Raw genomic sequence first — 22,488 nt, forward strand, 5'->3', positions numbered from 1 at the left:
GGTCATCTAGCCCAGCCCCCTGCAATGCATTCAAACAACATTCAAAAGATAATTAAAACCAACAGTAAGCAAATGGATGCAAACATCATGCCAGCCTTCTATATGTCCAGATAAAGGTAAAGGGACCCCTGACCGTTAGGTCCAGTTGCGGACAACTCTGGGGTTGCGGCACTCATCTCCCTTTATTGGCCAAGGGAGCTGACGTTTGTGGCCAGCATGTGGCCAGCATGACTAAGCCTCTTCTGGCGAACCAGAGCAGAACACGGAAATGCCATGAGTGGTACCCATTTATCTACTTGCACTTTGACGTGCTTTCAAACAGCTAGGTTGGCAGGAGCAGGGACCGCGCAACAGGAACTCACCCCATTGAAGGGATTCGAACCGCCAACCTTCTGATCAGCTAAACCCTAGGCTCTGTGGTTTAACCCACAGCGCCACCCACATCCCGGATAGGGTTGGCTTAAAGAAAAATGTTTTGAGCCAAGGCCAAGAAGAGTACATTGAAGGTTCCTGCCTGGTGTCAACAGGCAGGGAGTTCCAAGTTATTTCTTCTTGTGCACAAAAGAATGAACTTGTGTCCAAAAATATGCAGGGAATTTAACTGAATGTTAGGAAGTGGCATGGTGCCACACAGCATCTGTTCCTTAAGGCTTCTATTCCAGCTCCCTCCTCTTTGTCAAGAGCCTGTGCAGTGTAATGGTTATACCGTTGAACTAAGACTTGAGAGTTCATAATCCCCATTTGGCCATGAAGCTCACTGGGTGACCTTGGACCAGCCGCAGCCTCTCAGCCTAACCTACCTCGCAGGGTTGTTGCTATGGGGATTAGATGAGGCAGGGGAGAACCAGGCACTGAGCTCCTTGGAGAGAAAGTGGGATAGAAACGCAACAAACAAACAAAAATCAAATTGATTCTGCCTTGCACTACAGTGGTACCTCGGGTTAAGTACTTAATTCGTTCCGGAAGTCCGTTCTTAACCTGAAACTGTTCTTAACCAGAAGCACCACTTTAGCTAATGGGGCCTCCCGCTGCTGCCGCGTCATCGGAGCAAGATTTCTGTTCTCATCCTGAAGCAAAGTTCTTAACCCGAGGTACTATTTCTGGGTTAGCGGAGCCTGTAACCTGAAGCATATGTAACCTGAAGCATATGTAACCCAAGGTACCACTGTACTGTGGTCCTCCTCAGCTACTTTTTGCGTTTATATTGCAACCTGGACAGTTTATTTTCACTGTTTGGTAGGGAAACGGTTCAAAGAAAGCCCTGCCTTGCCCCACCCTCTCCAATACCTCAAAAGCTTAGAAAACTCCAAATCCCATGAGTAATCGTTTAAAAAGATGAGTTTTCTTCCTCTCCTGCCAGCAACTAACAACTGCCCTCCCCACTTTAGAGCCTTACAGGGAATGGCCTGTAAAATGAAATGCAGTCGTCCCCACCCCCCTCCTTCCCGTCCAGTATTAACGGTTTAATTCTCCAAAGGGCTGGGCTTTGGCAGCCTAATTTTATACCAACCACTGAGGCAAGCCTGGGATTCTCTTGTGGGCTATTATTTCACAGAGTGTTTATTTACTTGTGGCCTGCTTGGTGAAAGGGCTCAGCGTGCGTGAGGCGGCTCTGTTTTTCTCGTGCTCCGCATGCTGCGTTTTAATAGGATTACCGTCAGTTTAAACGGAGGAGAACCCAAATCGACGCTCATTTTTCTTAGCTAGCGAGGCGGCTTTCTCCGAGTGTGTGTGTTTAAAAAATAGGGAATACCAGAGAGAGGGGGAGAGGGAGAGAGAAAGAGAGAGAGGCAGGAAACTTTCACTAAGGTATTACAGTCTTCTCCTGCGCGTGAGGGAGGTTCTCACAACAAGCAGAAGATGCTTTAGGTTTCAAAAGTTCTGCGAGTTCTGTGTGTGAGGGAGAGACGGAAATAAATTCAGGCCCCTTATTAACTGACTGGGAAAAAATGGTGACAGCGTTATAACTCTCCCCCCCCACCAAAAAAAGTTGAAGGTGTCTTATGAGGTGTTTTTCTACGCTATTTCCTTGGAGAGGGTGTGTGCGTGCAGGCGCGCGCTTCCATATTATAAGAGCATTTAGGAGGGAAACGGAGTCTGGAAGTACTTGACAGGAATTGTTTGTGGTCTCTTTTCTCCCTTTCCTCGTGGGGGGAGCAAGCTCAGGAGTATTCAGATAAGCTACTCGTGTGTGTGAGAGAGAGAGGGAGAGAGAAAAAGAGACGCGCTCCCCGCTCACAAAACGGGTTAAACTTTTAATTAGAACCCGTAGTGGTAGCTGCTGAAGCTTAGCGGAGATTTATATAAGCTGTTAAGAAGGACACAAGGCTGGGCTGTGTGGAGCTACCGCCGCCGCCGCCGCCGCCTCGGCTTCAGCCCTTGGCTGGGCTTCAAGCCGCGCCGGGGCAGCGTCTGGGAGGTCTGCCCAGGAAGCGGCGCGTGAATGAGGAGTTTGTGCGAGAGGCTCCGGCCCCCGGCCTCTCCGCGAAGCACGCCTCCCCTTGCTCGGCGCGGTGTAGCATGAGCCTGCAATAGCAGAAGGAGCGCCTTGTTGTTGTTGTTGTTGTTGTTGTTGTTATTAACTGGACTGCTGAGAGCCAAGGCGCAAGGTAGAGGAGGAAGAAGCGTGGCTCTGAGAAAGCGAGTGCGAGGGTCCCCCTCTGAAGTGGCAAAGTCATGGCTTCGGTGTTCATGTGCGGAGTGGAGGACCTGCTCTTCAGCGGGAGCCGCTTCGTCTGGAACCTGACGGTGTCGACGCTGAGGAGGTGGTACACGCAGCGGGTGAGGGGATGCCACCAGGCGCTGAGGACGTGGTGCGGGATAAGGGACGTCTATCAGGTAAAAAGGAAAGGAGGGGGGAGCCCTCGGGTGCTTTGGTTGTTCCTTCTTATTGCATAGCCCCCAAAGAAGGGGGGGGGAGAGAAACGGGGTGAGAAAGCCTATGTGCAACCAGCCCTAACCAACTCACCTGTGGGATGCTCTTGGATGAAGCTTGTATGTTTTCTATACATGCACAAGATAATAGTTAGCTTTTGGTTGGCTCTTATTTTAAAAAATTAAAGGGCTGGAAATGTTACTGTTTTATCCTTTTTTATATAAACCCCTTTGAGGCTTTGTTGGTAGGCATCTCTGCTTCGAACTATGGAACTCCCTGCCACAGTGAGCCAGCGATGGCCACCAACTCGGTCAGTTAGCTCAGTCGGTTAGAGCATGGTGCTGATAATGTCAGGGTTGTGGGTTCGATCCCCATAGGGGCCATGTGCATATTCCTGCCTTGCTGGGGGTTGGACTAGATGTCCCTTGGAATCCCTTCTAAGTCTACAATTCTATGGATGACTTTGAGAGAGGATTGGAGAAATTTGGGGAGGGAGAGGGCTATCAAAAACAGCTAGCTGTGGTGGCTATGCTGTGCATCTGAATACCAGGTGCTGGGAACCACAGGAGGGGAGAGGGCTCTTGTGCTCATGTGCTGCTCATTGGTTTCCCACAGGCACCTGGTTGGCCAGTGTGAGAACAGGGCAATGGACTAGATAAGCCTTTGCCCTGATCCAGCATGGCAATGGATGGATGGATGGATGGATGGATGGATGAATATTGAATGAGAGGCATGTAGGCAAATTTATATTTTCATAGTCCCTGGAAAGATTGGCAATGTGGAAGTCTGAAATGCCAGTGTTTCTGTTTCCACATGACTTAATTGACTTCAGACATGCACACTTTAAAAAATTGTAGTGGTTTCTGGAAACTTTTGCTGGGCAAAGTGCCCTCCAACGGTGTTTAAAATTGCTAATTGAGATTGATCGCCCTTTCCATCCCTATGCCTTTCAAAAGGACAACCCTTCGCTGCCACCACATGCTTTTAAATCCAATGGGGTTAATTCAGTGCCTGCCCTTCACGTCCATCAAGCAAGCAGGCAGAGCATGCATTGGGCATGAAACTTATTCATGATCCCACATTTACTCTGTTTCTGCAGTGATTATTTATGGGGCCTTATGCTGGTAATTTGGTTGTATATTACATAGGGAGAGGTATAAATATTGAAATATGTTCTTCCAATAACTCTTTCCTCTCTTCACCCCATTTAATCCTTGGTTTGCCAGTCGGACAAAAATCCAGCAGATACCTGGAAGCACTTCAGCGTGGTTGCATATACTCTACTGTGATTGTTTTAAAGCTAACACAATTGTTTTTGTTATCTGTATTTTCTATAAAAGCAGTCCACAAGGCATTAGGTGCAGGCTTCTTACTCTCCCCAACTGTGCAATTTCCATTCAAAATAGCTGTTTCATGTGACAGGAGAATCGTTTTGAAATACTCAGCCTGCTGTTGTGAATTTTCGTGCATGCGTGTGATATTGAAAGGGAACGCATGGGTGGTTCAGTGAAGGATCTTTTGAGATTATAGTACTTAATGTACAATATGTATAATGTGACCTTCTGTGGCCTTACAAAGCTAGCTTGAATTTCAGTTGGAGTAGGGCATCCAGCTGTTTGGCCTTTGTTCCTTATATAATAGAGCATGAGACTCTGAATCTTAGGGTTGTGGGTTCGAGTCCCATGTTGGACAAAAAGTTTCCTGCATTGCAGGTGGTTGAACTAAATGATCTTTGTGGTCCCCTTCCAACTGTATGATTCTGTACACCAGGAGTAAAAGGTAAAGGTAAAGGGACCCCTGACCATTAGGTCCAGTCGTGGCCAACTCTGGGGTTGCGGCGCTCATCTCGCTTTATTGGCCGAGGGAGCCGGTGTACAGCTTCCGGGTCATGTGGCCAGCATGACTAAGCTGCTTCTGGCGAACAGAGCAGTGCATGGAAATGCCGTTTACCTTCCCGCCGGAGCGATACCTATTTATCTACTTGCACTTTGATGTGCTTTTGAACTGCTAGGTTGGCAGGAGCTGGGACCAAACAACAGTAGCTCACCCCGTCATGGGGATTCAAACTGCCGACCTTCTGATCAGCAAGCCCTAGGCTCTGCGGTTTAACCCACAGCGCCACCCGCGTCCTGTACACCAGGAGTAGGGAACCTTTTTCAGCCTGAGGCCCGCATTCCCCTGTAGTCACCTTTTTGGGGGTGCCACGTGCAGGTGGGCAGGTCCAGAGGCAAAAGTCGGCAAAGTAATGAATGTAGGCTTGGTCCATTGAAGGCTTGGTCCCTAGTCAAGACCAGCTGAACCTCAGGGATCAGATGAACCAGCAGAAGTACCCATCAGAAGAGCTTGGTGATCAGACAGTTCTTACATTCTTTGGGCCCAACCTGTTTAGGGATTTGTGAATAAACACAAAAACACTGAACCTGGCTCAGCAGCAAATCAGCAACCAGTGCAGTGCTCTCTGCAGCCAGTAGCCTTCTCCTGTGAGCAGTGTGGCTGCTGAATTCTGCATATTAGTTTATCTCCCAGACCAGATACAAGGGCAGTCCCACATAAAGCATGTGACAGTGGTCAAGTCTTGAGGTTGCTCATGCATGGACCACTATGGTCAAGCTGTTTTGCTCCAGGAACCATCACAGCTGGCATAGCAGTTGGAGCTGGTAAAAGGACTCCGGGCCATTAAGTCATTGTGGCTTAATGCATATGCTTAGCAAACACATGAACATTAGGGCTCGATGGCCCTTGTGGTCTCTTCCAACTCTATGATTCTATGATTCTAGGGCTCCAGATTGATGAATTCTTCCCCATTTCTTACACGGCTGCAGGCAAAGCTAAATTGTATGTGTGTGGTTCCTCTCACAACCATCTTCCACAGGATCTGTTGATGGTATAGTGGCAGGTTAGGTTGTGTTGGAACAACGTTGCAGTGGCAACTATGAGTTTGTTTTGACATTTGGTCCCTTTTGTGGCCCACTGTCCTCCCTTGCCCTAAGCAGCGGTTCTCAACCTGTGGGTCCCCAGATGTTGTTGGACTGCAACTCCCATCATCCCTAGCTAGCAAGGCCAGAGCTCAGGGATGATGGGAGTTGTAGTCCAACAACATCTGGGGACCCACAGGTTGAGAACCACTGCTCCCTGGCCTTTTTGCCCAAGTATCACATTATCAGCCCTGCCTCCTTGTACAGGACAGCTCACTTTGGGACTATTTTTGTTGTACTGTATACTCTTTTCACTCTCATTCTGGAATATTAGAACTCTTTTAGAATCTAACATGTATTTATTTTGTCCTGAGCTTTCTAGCTTCACAGAAGATAATGAGTAGGGAATTTTGAGCTATTCTTCTTACTATGTGATGAGAAATGATCCAGTTCCTTACCTAGTTCAGAGTTCGTCTTCCTTGAGATGAACATGGGGGGGGGGAGAGAAATTGTTCCCAGGTAGCCAAATTTGTACTGCTGCTTTATACCAGGTCAGACTATTTGTCAACCTAGCCTAGTATTGTGACTTATGACTGGTAGCATCTCCACAGGTGTTTCAGGATACTAGTGGGATCAGCTTCACTCAAAGAACCCTGTTCCGCTATTTGTATGAATGTGCAACGGATGTGGGAGTGTGCATGCCAGCTCAGCCCTAAGTGCCCCCCTACATAACAACCAATTCATGCTCCTGTTTTCCCAACTTCTGCAAATGGAGTTTGAAGATCTGCAAGATTAGAACCATATTTGGAACTCCCTCCCATTGTAAATCAGACAGGTGTTGTCTTTTATCTTTTTAGCAACAAGCAACAACTTCCTTTTCCAACAAGCCACTTAAGTGGAGTCTGTACTTGTATTGGAGAGATATATATATATATAGTAAGTTGATGTTTATTTCCAAATTGCTTTGAGGTGTTTTACGGGAAGCGATACACAAATTAATTAATAGAGCTCATACATATACGATTAGAATCCTCCCTTTGATTAGGAACCTAGACTTCACTAGGTGCACATAGCCAAATAAAGAGGAACTAATTTGCATGAGATTTGCATACATTAATCATATGTATAGATGCAAATTTTAGAAACAATTTATACAATTTAAATAGAAATACAGCAAATAATCCCCAATAATTGGGAAAGCTATGCCTAGGTGACCTGTTCTTGCTCAGTCTGCTGCTAAGGTGCTAACTGTAAGACCTTCGCGATATCTCCTTATGGTCCTTTACCTTTAAGCCACACTTGGATGGACAGCCTTTCAAAGGGAAAACACTTCAAAATGGAGCAGAATCCTCTGCTGTTTAGTTAAAGAGCTGCCCTCTATAAAATAGGATACACAACTACCCTAATCACACAGTGTTCCTAAATGCAGTTAGAATCCCCCTTAAGACGCTTCAATCAGAGTACCACTCTGGCTTGTTCCAATGTGGTACCAAAGGACATGCATGCTTCCAGCCTGGGGCAAGGAACTGGTGGCCCTCCAGATGTTTTTGGACTCCTGGCCACCATCAGCTCCCACCAGCATGGCCAGTAGTCTAGGACGTTGGAAGCTGTAGTCCAGCAATATCTGGAGGTCCTCATGATCTGGAGGGCCTGACATAAAACAAGGTCCCTATATCTTTTCACCCAATTTTGGCAGACAGAGTACCTCTTTCTGTCTAGAAAGTATAGTGGTGCGACCTCAAACTTTCCCTTATGTGCTCCATACAAAATAGAGCAGCATGTCCTCAGAAATCTGCATTGGGAGGTGCTGATGAAGAGTTGGCACACAGGGTCTTTGCAATCCTGGCAGGGTCCTTTGCAAGTCAATAAGAGCTAATACTAATAGTATTAGGATTTGGCCAGACTCCCAAATAAAGCCTGGAGCTTAGAAGACTCCAGGAATGTTATCCTCTTGTTTAGAAGGTCATTTTTACCTCAAGACACAAACAGATGCCAACCTTTCCTAGTATGAGTGCAGCGGGGTGTCCCTCAACTTTGGAAGCCTTTGGGCATCTTGAGGGAAAACAGTGTTCCCCGTAAGAGTTAGCTCCTCAAATTATCTAATGTGCTCAGGACATAATTGTCCTTATTTTGTTGTTTGGGTGACTCTACAGTTTAATACTGATTCCATTGATGAGCAGGAGTGTGGAGGGTTGGTAATGATGCTTTCTTTAGGAAGTGGGAGGTTCAAATCCCTCACTCACCAGTCAGGTGCCAGGCTCAGTGCAGCCCATAAATGCTTAATATTTTCCCCAAATCAAATCTGAAACATTGGTACTGGCAAGGATAGAACGTGTTGGCAAATAACAGGACAGAAATAAGGTCAGCTGCAAGGAAGGTTGGTGGCTGCAAGTGGGAAGGTGCCTTGGTGTGTATATGAACATATGACACTACCTTACACTGAGTTAGCCCATTGCTCCACCTAGCACAGTACTTTGCTTGAAAAGCATATGCTCTTATCAGTGAGCAATGATCTCTTCCCTCACCCCAGTCTACCACTGGGGAGACATACCCCTGGTGCATCTGGCCCAGGATTGTTTCTCTTCACCCAAAGTGGATCTCCACGATCTCAGTAGTCCTACACAGTGCTATTATCTGATATCCTTCAGCTGTAGCTTTTCCTGCAGGCAAATAATGCCCTTTACAACCATGTTACAGTCCCTTTGGGAGAGTGACCATGCACAGCAAAATAACTATATAGTTCTTCTGTATACAGTGAAATAGTGTTTTTTCCAAGAGGTCTTCCTGTTGGATTAATCTGGGGCAGGCTTCATAATGTCCCCTATTTGTGGGATGTCACTGCAGAAGAGTAATGAGGCAGCAGGGAAACTGTGCCTGAACAGCTTTAGATTTGGTGATGGCTGACCTAAAGTTGTTGAAATGGAACTGGCGTTCTATAGAGAGCGGGTGGAGGGAGCATATTCTGAAACCAGGAAGGTTGTTTCTTCTAGGTCAGGTGGAGAAACTGCTGACAAAGTACTTAAGCACAGTACATAAGCTTGGCAGTGTGCACACATTTGCTCGAGACCTAACTTGTGAAAGTGGAATAAAGAGAGAAATAGGCAATTTCTGCTTCCTGTAATTCAGACTCCGGTAGCTTGGACAGCTGCACCATTAACATTTCCTCTGCCACTCCACCCTTGATTAATTTTCCAAAATGATATTGCACACAAAAAAAGGGAAGGTCTTTACAATTCTTTTTCCAGATGGAAGAGAGAAATTGTTAGCTTTGAAACACCCAATACGAGATGTAGGGTAATGGGGCAAATGAATGTTAAAGGCTAGTTTACTCTTTGACTTTCAAGATTGTTCAGACCTAAAATTCTGAGACAGCTGTTAGTTCAGATAGGATGTTTGCAAAGTCTGTCAGCCCGCTTAGCTGCTGCTGCTATAATAATTTTCTATTGAATTCCACTAGATGCCTCCTTTATTTCAAGGTAAATTCTTCCCTTCTTGAAATCATTTCATCTATATGTGTAATTTGGAGTGTAGTAATTAGAAGGTCTTAGCAGCAGTTGGGAATGCTTTATGTGTGTGGGGAAAATCCCTAATTGATAAAAAAGCAGTTTTTACCAATGCTGCAGTATCTTACAACCTGATCCCAATTTTGTTTAAATTTGGAATCAAGCTCAAGTGAGTTCTGTAGGGCTTGCTGTCTTGAGTGTTTGTGTTGTGCATTTGTGTTGATCTTTCTGCCTCTTGCTAATTAGCAAATGCTGACAGTTTCCAAGTATTTGGAACCTCATACGCGCATGGGATAATGTACAAGCCCATGTCCAATAGGTTGTAAGCTATATGTGTTTGATTAACATTAACTATCAGTTAAGTGCAAAGAATTGCCTAATTAGAAAGCTACCTCAGTCTGTAGGGCTTGTGGAATCACCTTTGGAGGTGAGTTCAGGCAGCAGGCAGCGGTTCAGCTAGACGCATGGGTCCTTCCCTCTCTATTGTTCTATAGGCATTCCAGTTTGAGTATCCTTTGTTTTGAATGGAAGATGTGGAGTTGGGTAAAACCTTCCAAGTCTTGCTGCATCCTCTGACATGGACCCTGGAAGAGAGGGTGTAGGGGAGCCTAGAGACCCCCACTAAGATTTGCCAAGGTCCCCTATCCCTTGCCAACAGAGGCACATTCATTAAGGGTTGATGTAGTAAAGGCTAATAATGAATAATGAAAAGTGAGAGGTGCCATCCATTTTCTGGGATCACACCATTTTGCGTGGTTGGAAGCAGAGCTTTTTTGTAGAGGGAAGAGCTGAGCTGAGGTGAGCACTAATTTGTGGGATTGGGGGAAGTGAAGAAGAGACCAATCTCTGAGAATCAGTGAGCTTATAATTATTATTTATTTACCGTCCTATAATATTAATGGACTGTCTTTTCTCAGACCTTGGGCACTTAATTTCTCAATTGCACACACTCACTTTTTAAGCGCAGGTATGGAAACTGCACAGCTAGAAATACTCCTATGCTTTCTTTCCACATCTGTGTCCAAACCTTAGTGCCAGAGAGTTTCCAAGCGGATCAAAGAAAAGTTCGGGCATTACAATAGCTCTTTTTAAATAATAATAATAATAATGAAGCGGTGTCTGACGGTCCATGATTTTCTTTCCCTTTGGTGAATGAATCATTAGAAATCATTAGAACACATTCTGAAATGATGAAAGTAAATCAAGTAAGTCCTAATTTATAGTTAAACTTACTTTGCTCATTCCATTGCCTAAAAACTACTCTCAGACTATTTCAGCTCTGCATATTTCCACTTCAGTTTGCTTTTGGGCGGTGATGGTTAGACTGAATAAAATGATGTTTTGCATTGCCCCTCCTTCCCCATTTCTGGACAGATTTCATTTCCAGACTGTGAATTTCATCTCATTTCCTTCATGGCACTGCATGGGCCAATTTAAAAACAGTGCTCCCTTATGCACTGTGCATTTATGTAATATATTCCTCTGCTGACGTTGTTCACAAGATATGTTAGATTTCACAAGCAGTGGATGAAGCGTTTGAAAAGTATTTTTAAAGAACTACCTTAAGAAAGTTGGTGAATATTTTTATCTTCATAGAAAATGAATATGGTTTTCTATTATTTATTTCCTTCCATTTATAGCTGTCCCTATATTGGCTATTCAGAGTGGGAAACCATAGTTTAACATGCCCTAATTTCAGCTGACCAGCAATAGTTCTCTGCAGAGTCAATTCCTAAGGTACTTTCTAGGCCCTGGCACATAGGGCTTGCAGAGTGGGGAAGGGGCAGTACTAGCAATTTAGAGGCTAGCAAGTGTATTATTCCACAAGCTTTCATGGATTATCAGGAATGATGCATCTGATGAAGTTGACTTCAGCCCCAAATATATTGTGCCGCATTAAATTGGCTAGTCTGTAAGCTTCTGCATTGAGCACGCTGCTTTATGGTAGTGAGTTATGGGCAACTAACAACCAAACTGGGGGTGAAGGTGGCGCTGTGGGTTAAACCACAGAGCCTAGGACTTGCCGATCAGAAGGTCGGCGGTTCGAATCCCTGCGACAGGGTGAGCTCCCATTGCTCGGTCCCAACTCCTGCCAACCTAGCAGTTCGAAAGCACGTTAAAGTGCAAGTAGATAAATATATTACTTAAGCATCAAACACAGATGTACCAATAGAAACATTTAAGACTAGAGTGGTGTCAAACATTTTGGAAGCAAAGGAGAGGGTTAAGGCAAGTCATAGCCCCTCTAATCTTATTATGTGTGTCATGTACCACCTGTTTAGTTTTCTGATCTCCAGTATGGACACCTTTTTTTTAAGGGGCTTCCTCGATTTTTAGCCAGTCAGGAATACGTTGAGCTTGTAAGGACATCACAGGAAGAATTACCCTCACCATGAAATAGTTCCTGGATTTCCACATTTTTATCCTGCTTTGAGCGCTTCCCAAGAAACTTTAGTAACTGGGTCTGCTTTGTGGAGGAGTATGCAGTCGTCGTCATCACCCCCCCCCCCCCAAAAAAAAAACAAATCCCCACTTTGATGATGATAATAATATTTTTTTTTATTTATACCCCGCCTTTCCCGGTTGCGGTCAGCTTCAGGACTGGGATGCAATACAGTTGCCCCTGGATTCTTGGAATTACTCCTGAATGTTAAGCATATTATGAGATATGCCATGCAAATGACACTAATCAAGTAGAAATCCTTCAGCGGTTGGGACAGTTCCTGTTCCAAGTTCAAGCATAAAGCCTTAGTACAAATGGAACTTCGAACTTTCTGGATCTTCGATTAATAGCTTAAAAAAAAGCAACGCTCAGCTTCAAAATATTACTGTGTCATTCAATATCACAATTATGCCGAACCTTAATGCCAAGTTGTAACAGGGAAGACTACCATGTCATAATTAGTCATTGGTAATTCCACTGATCTCCTGTACAGATGGCACATTGTCGCTGATTGCAAAGAGGATAATGCTGTCAGTGCTGGAATACATTATCTTCTGCTTCCTATGCATGCACACTTTTCTCTCTTTGCCTACAAACCAATTGCTTATTCAGATCTGCAAATTTTGCCTCAGTGTTTGGGTTATCTCCTTGTTTTTGCCTTTACTTTTTATTTTAATTTTATTTTCCAAGAGGAATATGTCATTTCTCAAATGAGAACATTTATTATGTTCATTAGGTGTTGGGAAAAGAAATAACATTGCGAAACTCCTACCAGAGCATTATCTCATCATTTTGTTGTTTGACCAGGGGAAGAACAACTTTGTCCTTGGATAACGTTCTCAGAAATCCCTAGGATATTGGGCCCAAAGATGACTGCAGTAACTAGGACATTTACTAGGACATATGCCAATAGTGAGTTCATAGAATTGTAGAGTTGTAAGGGCCTCCGAGGATCATCTAGTCCAACACCCTGCGATGCAGGGATCTCAACAAAAATATCCACGACCAATCCAGCGTTTGCTTTAAAAACCTCCAATGAAGTAGAGTCCACAACCTCCCGAGGGAGTCTGTTCCGCCATTAAAGAAGAAGAAGAGGAGGAGTTTGGATTTGATATCCCGCTTTATCACTACCCGAAGGAGTCTCAAAGCGGCTAACATTCTCCTTTCCCTTCCTCCCCCGCAACAAACACTCTGTGAGGTGAGTGGGGCTGAAAGACTTCAAAGAAGTGTGACTGGCCCAAGGTCACCCAGCAGCTGCATGTGGAGGAGCAGAGATGCGAACCCGGTTACCCAGATTATGAGTCTACCGCTCTTAACCACTACACCACACTGACTCTCCTGGCACAGTTCCTGAAACAAAGTATTTCTCAAACTTTGGTCTCTAGCTCTTGCTGGACTACAACCCCCATCATACTGGTCATGCTAGTTAGGGACGTTGGGAGTTGTAGTCCAACAACAGCCAGATACTAAAGTTTGAGAAATACTGGCAGACGTTCATAAGTGTTGTGATATACTGGTTGAACTGGGGACTTTGGTGCTTGCCACAGTTTGGATGGTAACCCCTTAGAGGAGGCCAAGCACACAGTGATCAATCTGATTGCCATGTGCTTAGCTTCCACTTAAAATATTGTTTCAAGGCTTACTGTTGGATCTCTGAATGGCCAATGCATTATGTCCAAAATAAAAAATAAAATAAAAATCGGCAACAATTTTTAGCTGTAGCTGTAAACAAGCTAGTTTTTCCATTTCTGAGGTACCAACAGTTAAAGCACAAAGTGGCAGTCATGGTCAGCCAGACACCACAGCTGGAATAGCAGGCATGGGGCTTCATCACCATGACCTGCTGTGTCAACAATTGTACCCTTGGCTGGCACCACATCTCTCTTTTTGTTTATGGTAATGATGGCGCAGATGCTGCAGCATCCAGCTGTCTACTCTGGCTGGCTGTAGAAAATCAACAGTGTTAGTATTTTCTAAGCCATCTCCTCCCATATGAGTCAGCCCTTTTGGTCAGATGAACATCGGAGGCCCTTGTCTGTGTTCCTCCAGCATCTGAGGTGCAGGCAGTGCACACTAGAGACAAGCCTTCCCAGTCATTGCATCCAAAAGAGGCTTCATCTGCCTGTTGTGTAAGCAGTGAAGATGTGGCAGTTTCACTGGGCCTCTGTGAATTGTATGTTCATTGATTCATTGGCCACCTGTCAGGGATGCTCTAGTTGCGATTCCTGCATTGCAAACGTTTGGACTAGGTGACCCTCAGGGTCCCTTCCAACTCTACAATTCTGTGATTTCAGATTCATCAGCTCCTTTTATACTTGGGGTTTTGTTGTCTTGCATGGCAAACCTATACATACATTGGAAGTCAGGTCGCTTCCAGTAAACCAGTTTATTTGAGCACTCATCCTGATTTGCTTGCAGGTTGACAGGGAGGTTAAACCCACATTGTTAGGGAGAAAGTACAATGCCAGGTTCCATGTGAGATGGCAGTGTGATCTAGTGGAAAGATTGTGGTAGAAAAACAAACCTTTGAAGAATGTAGCGCAGCAATGCGCCCAAAAGTGCAACGTAACCTAAAATAACTTTGCTATCTCATTCTGAAGGACCTAACAAAAACCTGCCATACAAAGAATTATTGCCATTTATGCTAGCAGCAGCTTACTTAGCAATAGCTAGAAACTAGAAGTTGAGGACAGACTTAACTGTAGCATGTTAGCCCTATTTTTGCATTCTACTAAAATCAACATATGGGCCATCCCCCTGGCATTCACACATAGAATTCCAATGTCTGGAGGAAGGGGGAAGTCTGTGTGTGTATAGGCTTAGTTCCAAATTGCATGGAAGCCTATATACATGAGGACTCTCTCCCTCCCTTGTGACATTTATTTTCCATTTGTGTGGACACTTAGGGGAGGGATTATTCAGAATGTCCCCACTTCCTGCTAGAGTAGGAAGTACATGTTAACCATGAGCAGAATGCCCAGACAGAGCTGTTGGTTTCAGCTGATCTGGAATATCACTTTGGTTTAAAAAAACGGACACCTGAAATAAGGGCAGCGAAAAGGCAAGCAGAAACTGCTCACTTCTTTGGAACATGGTTCTGTTTTACTGACTTGGTTAACAAAAGAGAAGGATGAGTATGTATGGAACACCATGGAAACATTGGGTTCATGTTCATTTTAGACCTAGGTTGGTCTTCCCGGATGACTGTATAGCACAGGGAGTCTTGGTTGGTCATTTATGTAATGGTGCCTCCTTTTATCTGTTAATTGCTAAAATTACTTCATTGCCAGTCTTTGTCTACATTGGACTAGATGCATTTATATGTATGCTTTTGTTGCTGATGTTTTATTGTTAATAGTTTCAGGGTGTTTCATGGGAAGTGATTAATAAATGAAATATAAATAAATAATATCCACGCCACACTTTTTTTACTGTGCATTCTGCCTTAGCACTGCTTATCAGCTGGTTGGAAGTGAGCAGGACTGGTGCTATTGCTTCTGCTAGAGCCAGTGTATCAGGCCTGTGGACTTGTCCCTTAATTCTCTGAAATATTTCCTCTTCCAAACAGTTTTCCAGGTGGAATTCCCTATCAAGCAGTAGTACTCCAGTTTGTATTTCCGCTGCCTGAGCTTCTGACGTCTGCCTAGTCTTCTTACCTGCTGTGTAGGAGGGCTTCTGGCAAATCTCCTGCTCAGCCAGTTCATTTGTTAATACACACAAGAAGTAGGGCACAGGATCAGAGGATCACGTAGGAGTAAGTGGGGGAGCATGTCAGGGCAGGAGAGAGCCACAAGGTGATGCTGAGGGAATTCGTAGATTATCTGAGAAAAAGGCTGAGTCTGTTAGAAGTGGATGGAACAAAGATGGCATTGTGTTCTCATTGACTAATAATTCACCTGAGATTCTTGCGGATGGGGTGGGGGGACAGCTGAAACCTCTCTGAAGGCTACATTTGCATTCCCTCCTCTAAGAGGACTGCATTGTTTGCTGTTATCCAAAGAAGGGCATTTTGTTTCAGTTTTAATTCAGTGTTTTCTTTTAACCTATTTTCTTTAGGTGTCCCAGATGATTCCTGGTCCTCCCGCGCCTTTCCCATTTTCTCTGTTTCCCCCCTACAGTGTTCTCTATATCTCCATCTCTCAGCTACCTCCTCCTTTCCCTTGTTTACTGGTCTGACTGCACCCCGTATCACCCCCTTTCTCACTGTACCCCCAGCATGCTTTCTCTTTGCTCTGCATCCTTTCAGGTCTCTCTACACTGCCGTCTGTTGCTCAACCTTTTTTCTCCGTTCCTCATGATTATTGTTTTGTTCCCCACGCTTATCCCTGCTTCATGATACTTGTTTAAACTCCAAACTCAACAGTTCTTGCCAAGCCTTAGAACTACACATGGCTGTTGTTTTGCCTCCACTGTTGAAGGCAGTATGTTTCTGAATACCAGAAACTGCAAGGGGACAAACGGTGCTGTTGTACTCAGGTTCTGCTTTGGGGCTTGCTATAAGTATCTGGTTGGCCACTGTGAGAAGAGGGTGCTGGATTAGATAGATTAGGCTATTCACCTGCTCCAGCAGGCTGTTCTTATGTTCACATGGGGCGAGTTTTCCCTGTCCAGCACAACCCTGGTAAATATGGTACTCTGCTGAGCAGGCAAAGGTCATAGTCTTAATTGGGAGAGAAGTGATTCCCTCCAAATTAAAAATGAATATGAAGCAAGGCAGTTTGCCCATTTCTACCCATGTTTGTTCCAGTGTTTGATCACTTGTGAAAACAAAGGATGTGTTTGGAGACAGGAGGCAGGCCACTTCCCATCTAGCACTTAGCTTTGAATGTTTCTGTTACACCTATGAATGTCTGTGTATTGGTAGAATTCATTACATACGTCAGGGGTGTGGAACCTGTGCCCTAAGATGTTGCTAGACCACAGTGCATGTCACTCCCAGCCGTTATGAGCAATAGTCAGGAGTCTAGCTATCCCAGGGTCACCTAGCAAGATTCATGGCCAAGTGTAATCTGAATTCAAGAGGTTTGTGGATGTTTTGTAATGTCTGGTACCTACTCAAAAGTCCTCTACCCTAACACATGGGATTACCACTTTCAGTAGTACTAAAAGTGCAAGATAGGGCTGAGCTATTAGATTTCAATTTTCTTTGCATTAGTACAGGGTTTCCCAAACTTGGGTCTCCTGCTGTTGTTGGACTACAACTCCCATCATCCCTAGCTAGCAGGACCAGTGGCCAGGGATGATGGGAGTTGTAGTCCAACAATAGCTGGAGACCCAAGTTTGGGAAATCTTTCATTAGTATATAGCAGAGGTGGGGAACCTCTCTGGCCTGCAGGCCTGATTAGGCCTGGTGCAAGGTTGTTTTGTCCAAGCCACACATCCATACTCTACACCTGACTTTATATGTAATGCCAGGTGTGCAGCGGATAAAGACACACCTTCTTGCAAAAAGTGGAATTAGTCTGCAAAGTTTTATGCCTTTGCAAGAACCAACAATCTGCTGATTGCCAGCACCTGCAGAGCACTATTAGTTTCCTCAGAACCCAGTTGCATCCAGTCTCAAAGCTGTCATCCCAGTCTCAGGAGCCATCATTGCAGTCTCTTAAGGTCTGTCATTCCCCATCATGTCTCCGTATTGATGTGCTCTACCCCTGTAATCCATTCCATTTCTTTCCAAGATCCATTCCTTGCTTTGTTGGTAGCTTGCATTTGTTTTAGTAGTCATGTCAACTGGCATTTACAAGCTGCCGTTATTTTCTCTGGGCCTTTGGATAGCTCCCATAGTTCCCAATGAGTGTTTTTTGTCATCTGTTTTTAGTACATCTCATACCTGAACTGCTATGCTCAGCTGGTGAAGATTTAACTTGTATATGGCTTAGAGTTGGCCCCTTTTTGGTGTGGGCTTGATGTTTGTTCTTTATTTTTTAAAATTATTATTATTTCCTCTGCACAGGTGGCACATTTATTGCACACATGTATTTTCCATTTTGGTTCTAGGAGAGGAAAACAGTGTTTGTTCAGTGGAGGCAGGGAGATTTCTAAAACTACTGCCTATTAGCTGGCAAAGTAGGTTGAATGGGTCTGGCAGAATGCTCCTGAAACTAAATGTAATGAGAGTTAGAATAACTATTTGCAGGTATTGAATGTTGGAGATGCATGTACTTTAAAAATATTTGGTTATCACATGCAATAAGTATAATAATAAGAATAAGAATAAGCAATTATTAGTTGATTTTTTGGTCAGAATAATTGAACAGCATATTTTTAAATATCTGCCCCTGATGATGGACAACTTTTTAAAAAATTTTACTATTTTGAATACTAGTACTCAGGCATTTCTTTCACAAAGGAGGGAATGGTTTTGTTAATAGGTAAATGTATACAGGTTTAACTGATTAATTAGTTGATTAAAAGTCATATCATTCATTGATTCTGGGTGACAGCTGAAATAGATGGTTCAGTATTGTTGAAAGTCTGTGAGTTAATCTCTCCCTATTTTACTTTGGAAAAAAGAGAAGCAAACCAATACTTTTGTTCCTGATCCCTATAAGAGGAACAGTCCTGATCTAAAATTGTTATTACTACACTGCAGTTTTATATGCAATTCATATAACATAATTAGAGTGGCTGGGGCAACCCAGCCAGATGGGCGGGGTATAAATAATAAAATTATTAAATTATTAAGCAAAAGACACCATGACCAATGGTCAGGGATGATGGGCGTTGTACTACAACAACATTTGGAGGCCCACAAACTAGCCACCCCTGATGTACATACTTGCTGCATGAGGAGAAATGTTCATTTGGCAACCTTGTATTTGCATTGAACCCACATAGTGATTTGGAGAAATGTTCATTTGGCAACCTTGTATTTGCATTGAACCCGCATAGTGATTTGGAGAAGAGTTCATTTGGCAACCTTGTATTTGCATCGAACCCACATAGTGTTTTACACTGGAGTTATAGGGAGAGTCTGTTTTTCGAAGTGGTTTTTTTTTGGGGGGGGGAGGTGAGGCTGGAAATGATAAGGGGCAAATAACTATTGCAACGGGACATCTTAACAATAAAAGTTCTCAAGTTTGATTGCCTCCCATTCTGTACAAATCTTTAATATCTCGTGCCGCCTTGCTCACTGGGGAAAGCTTTTGTTTCTCAATCTGTTATCAAAGCAACAAACAGTAAGGCCATTTCCTAGAGATTACATGGCAACGGAAGAAAGTCTGGGACTGTGTGAGTCTCTGCTCCAAATAGCTTTTATTTAGGTGGGGGAACACTGTCGTTCTTTGCATTGTATCTTCTGCACTTCATGCAGCCCTTTAAAACCTACCAGAGTGTGTGGTTTGGAGGTAAGATAAATTTATATGAATTTCTTTTTCTGAGGCACATTCTTGTGCTGGTTGTTGCAAAGTGGCCTTAATTAAATAACTTCAGAGTAAAACTGCTGCAAAGAATAGTATTGCATATTAGACAATAATTGCAAGCTCAACATGAAGATCAGGCTTGATTCCTTTTGTAGAACATGGGAGGGAGGATAGTTGGTAGAGCCTGAGACTCTTAATCTCAGGATTGTGGGTTCGAGTCCTGCGGTGGGCAAAAGGTTCGTGCATTGCAGGGGGTTGGTGTGGATGGCCCCTGTGGTCCCTTCCAACTCTACAATTCTGGGATTCTAACTGTTGATGTATGTGGAGTATAGAGGCGTTTCTGTGTTTGCTCTGAGTACAGTACAGTTGTATCTCAGGCTACATACGCTTCAGGTTACAGACTCTGCTAACCCAGAAATAGTACCTCGGGTTAAGAACTTTGCTTCAGGATGAGAACAGAAATTGTGCTCTGGCGGTGCTGCGGCAGCAGGAGGCCCCATTAGCTAAAGAGGTGCTTCAGGTTAAGAACTGTTTCAGGTTAAGAACGGACCTCCGGAACGAATTAAGTACTTAACCCGAGGTACTACTGTATTTTCATGCGAAAGGCTGGGCTGGATGAATCCCAAGCTGGAATTAAGATTTCCGGAAGAAATATCAACAACCTCAGATATGCAGATGACACAACCTTGATGGCAGAAAGTGAGGAGGAATTAAAGAACCTTTTATTGAGGGTGAAAGAGAAGAGCGCAAAATATGGTCTGAAGCTCAACATCAAAAAAACGAAGATCATGGCCACTGGGCCCATCACCTCCTGGCAAATAGAAGGGGAAGAAATGGAGGCAGTAATAGATTTTACTTTCTTGGGCTCCATGATCACTGCAGATGGTGACAGTCATGAAATTAAAAGACACCTGCTCCTTGGGAGAAAGGCGATGGCAAACCTAGACAGCATCTTAAAAAGCAGAGACATCACCTTGCCAACAAAGGTCCGTATAGTTAAAGCCATGGTTTTCCCAGTAGTAATGTATGGAAGTGAGAGCTGGACCATAAAGAAGGCTGATCGCCGAAGAATTGATGCTTTTGAATTATGGTGCTGGAGGAGACTCTTGAGAGTCCCATGGACTGCAAGAAGATCAAACGCATCCATTCTTAAGGAAATCAGCCCTGAGTGCTCAATGGAAGGACAAATCGTGAAGCTGAGGCTCCAATACTTTGGCCACCTCATGAGAAGAGACGACTCCCTGGAAAAGACCCTGATGTTGGAAAAGATGGAGGGCACAAGGAGAAGGGGACGACAGAGGATGAGATGGTTGGATGGTGTTCTTGAAGCTAACAGCATGAGTTTGATCAAACTGTGGGAGGCAGTGGAGGACAGAAGTGCCTGGCGTGCTCTGGTCCATGGGGTCATGAAGAGTCGGACACGACTAAACGACTAAACAACAACAACAACAACCACTGTATTTATCGCTATTGTTGCAAGCATTGGGTTTGTTACTTTGTGAAAAAGTTCCATCTCTCTTGGTCCCAGTCATCACTCAGGTCATACTTTCTGGTCACAGATTCAGTGTGTTTGCACATCTTACAGTGTTGGAACTCTTCAGAGGAGAATGATTTTACATGATCTTACGGCAAGCTAAGAACTACCGGTATTCCAAAGATACAGATGCCTCTTTTCATCTTTGTAACCCTTCAACTTCTCATGAGTGAGATCTGCTCTTCCCTTGTCCCCCATTTCATCTGATGCAATGCTTGGCACTGGGAGGTGCAGTGGCAGGCACTGAGCTCATTAGCAGCCTCTTAGAAAGGGCCCTTTGATCCACACCCTTATTGAAAGGTTGAAATGAGTCATGAAAGTTCAGTCCTGTCAGATCCATTTGCATCCTTCTCGGTATGCGTGTGCGAAAGACAGCGAAAGTGCCATACCAAACCACCAAGATGCAGCTGCCTGATGATCAAACTATAAACCATTTTAAAACTCTTCTAGTCCAACAGATAGCATTATAATCCCTTGACTAATTTTGAGAGATGAATCTGGATGGGAAGTAACAGTGTAGCTCTAGGTGGGAATTGCTTCAGAAAGATGAACACTGCATCATCATTAATGCCCTAAAGAATGTTCCCCATATCAGATACTCCTAATATGGGCTTTCGGGTATCAGCAATAGAAAGCACGAAGAAGCAGAAGCGATTGGTGTCTGTATAGAATTAGCAAAACACTTTAGCAAAATATGAATTATAATTGGTGCAAAACTCTGATGTGGAAAATTTAGTGTCTATGCTGTTCATTATGAAGATACAGCAATTTAAGTAGAGGCAGGGTAAAGTGATCTGCTAAAGGTTTGGAGTCAATAGAAATCATGGTCCCGCACTCCCAGGATGGTTACTAAATTCCTGGCTCTGTCTTGCTGCCTGTCATCAACAAATATAACTAGGGCTGCTGCCTTGTTACTACAGGAATTATCCAAGTGCATGTCATTACCCAGGAGATTTAGCAATAACTCTATGCAAGATACTGGAACAAAACATGTTCATGAGCTTTTGCCTGGTTACTATGGCTTGCAGTACAACCAGCATTGTATGGGAAGAGTGTGCCGAGCACAAGCTTTAATTAATTTGCAGCACTACTGGCAAGGAAAGCAGATGTACACAAAGTATTTCACTGGCTCAGTATTTAGAGCTATCCTCTTTGGCGATCACTCATAGCCGAGTAAGATTGCCTTCCATAAACACGGTTTTAACAGTGAGTCCGTAAGTGACTGTGGAGGCCAATTCTGGATCCACATGGATCCTTCCACAGTGGGTACATTGGTTTCCGGGTGGGAGTTTATCACAGTGTGGATTTGCCAAGCGTGCCTTCCTCATAGCACATTTCTCCCTTGCGTCCTGAATTTGAGTGTCTTCAAAGCTCATGACACCTTTGGTAAAGGCTGTTCTCCAACTGGAGCGCTCGCAGGCCAGTGTTTCCCGGTTGTCAGTGTTTATACAACTTTTTTTTTTTTTTTTTTAGATTTGCCTTGAGACAGTCTTTAAACTTCTTTTGTTGACCACCAGCATTACGCTTTCCATTTTTAAGTTTGTAATAGAGTAGTTGTTTAGAGCTATCCTATCAGGCTTCTAATTATATTCTTAACTTGTAGCAGTTGAGGGATGTATGTCTGTGTTTGTGTGTATGTGATATAATTAGATGTGTGTGGTATTCATTTCTTTTCTGTGCTTTGTCTGCAGAATATAGAGTTGCCATATTTCAAAAAGTGAAAGTCCGGAAATATTTCAAAAAGTGAAAATTTATGGGGGTTTTTGGGGGTTTTTGGGCAAAGACTAAAAAAGAAACGAAAAGAGTTTTGGAGCTGCTTTTTTTAAAAAAAGAAATCGCCAAAATCTACACTAACAA

The 22,488-nt window shown here is 43.9% G+C and overlaps 1 protein-coding gene across 6 annotated transcripts in view; it reads left to right on the forward strand.

The window, feature by feature from the left end:
• Positions 1-22,488, forward strand: part of FRMD4B (FERM domain containing 4B) — a 234,620-nt gene that overhangs the window by 86,692 nt on the left and 125,440 nt on the right. For 4 of the 6 annotated variants that reach the window (XM_079958853.1, XM_079958855.1, XM_079958854.1 and 1 more), the window contains exon 1: positions 2,618-2,838. The exons of 1 other annotated variant lie outside the window; for it this stretch is intronic. In XM_079958853.1, coding sequence (XP_079814979.1) covers positions 2,677-2,838 — 162 coding nt within the window. In that variant the 5' untranslated portion in view covers positions 2,618-2,676. Of the gene's footprint in view, positions 1-2,617; positions 2,839-22,488 lie in introns of those variants that run through there. One more of the 6 variants, XM_079958858.1, reaches the window with a different exon arrangement.

The sequence above is a fragment of the Podarcis cretensis genome (assembly GCF_951804945.1).
Source record: "Podarcis cretensis genome assembly, chromosome: 2".
NCBI classification, from domain to species: Eukaryota; Metazoa; Chordata; class Lepidosauria; order Squamata; family Lacertidae; genus Podarcis; species Podarcis cretensis.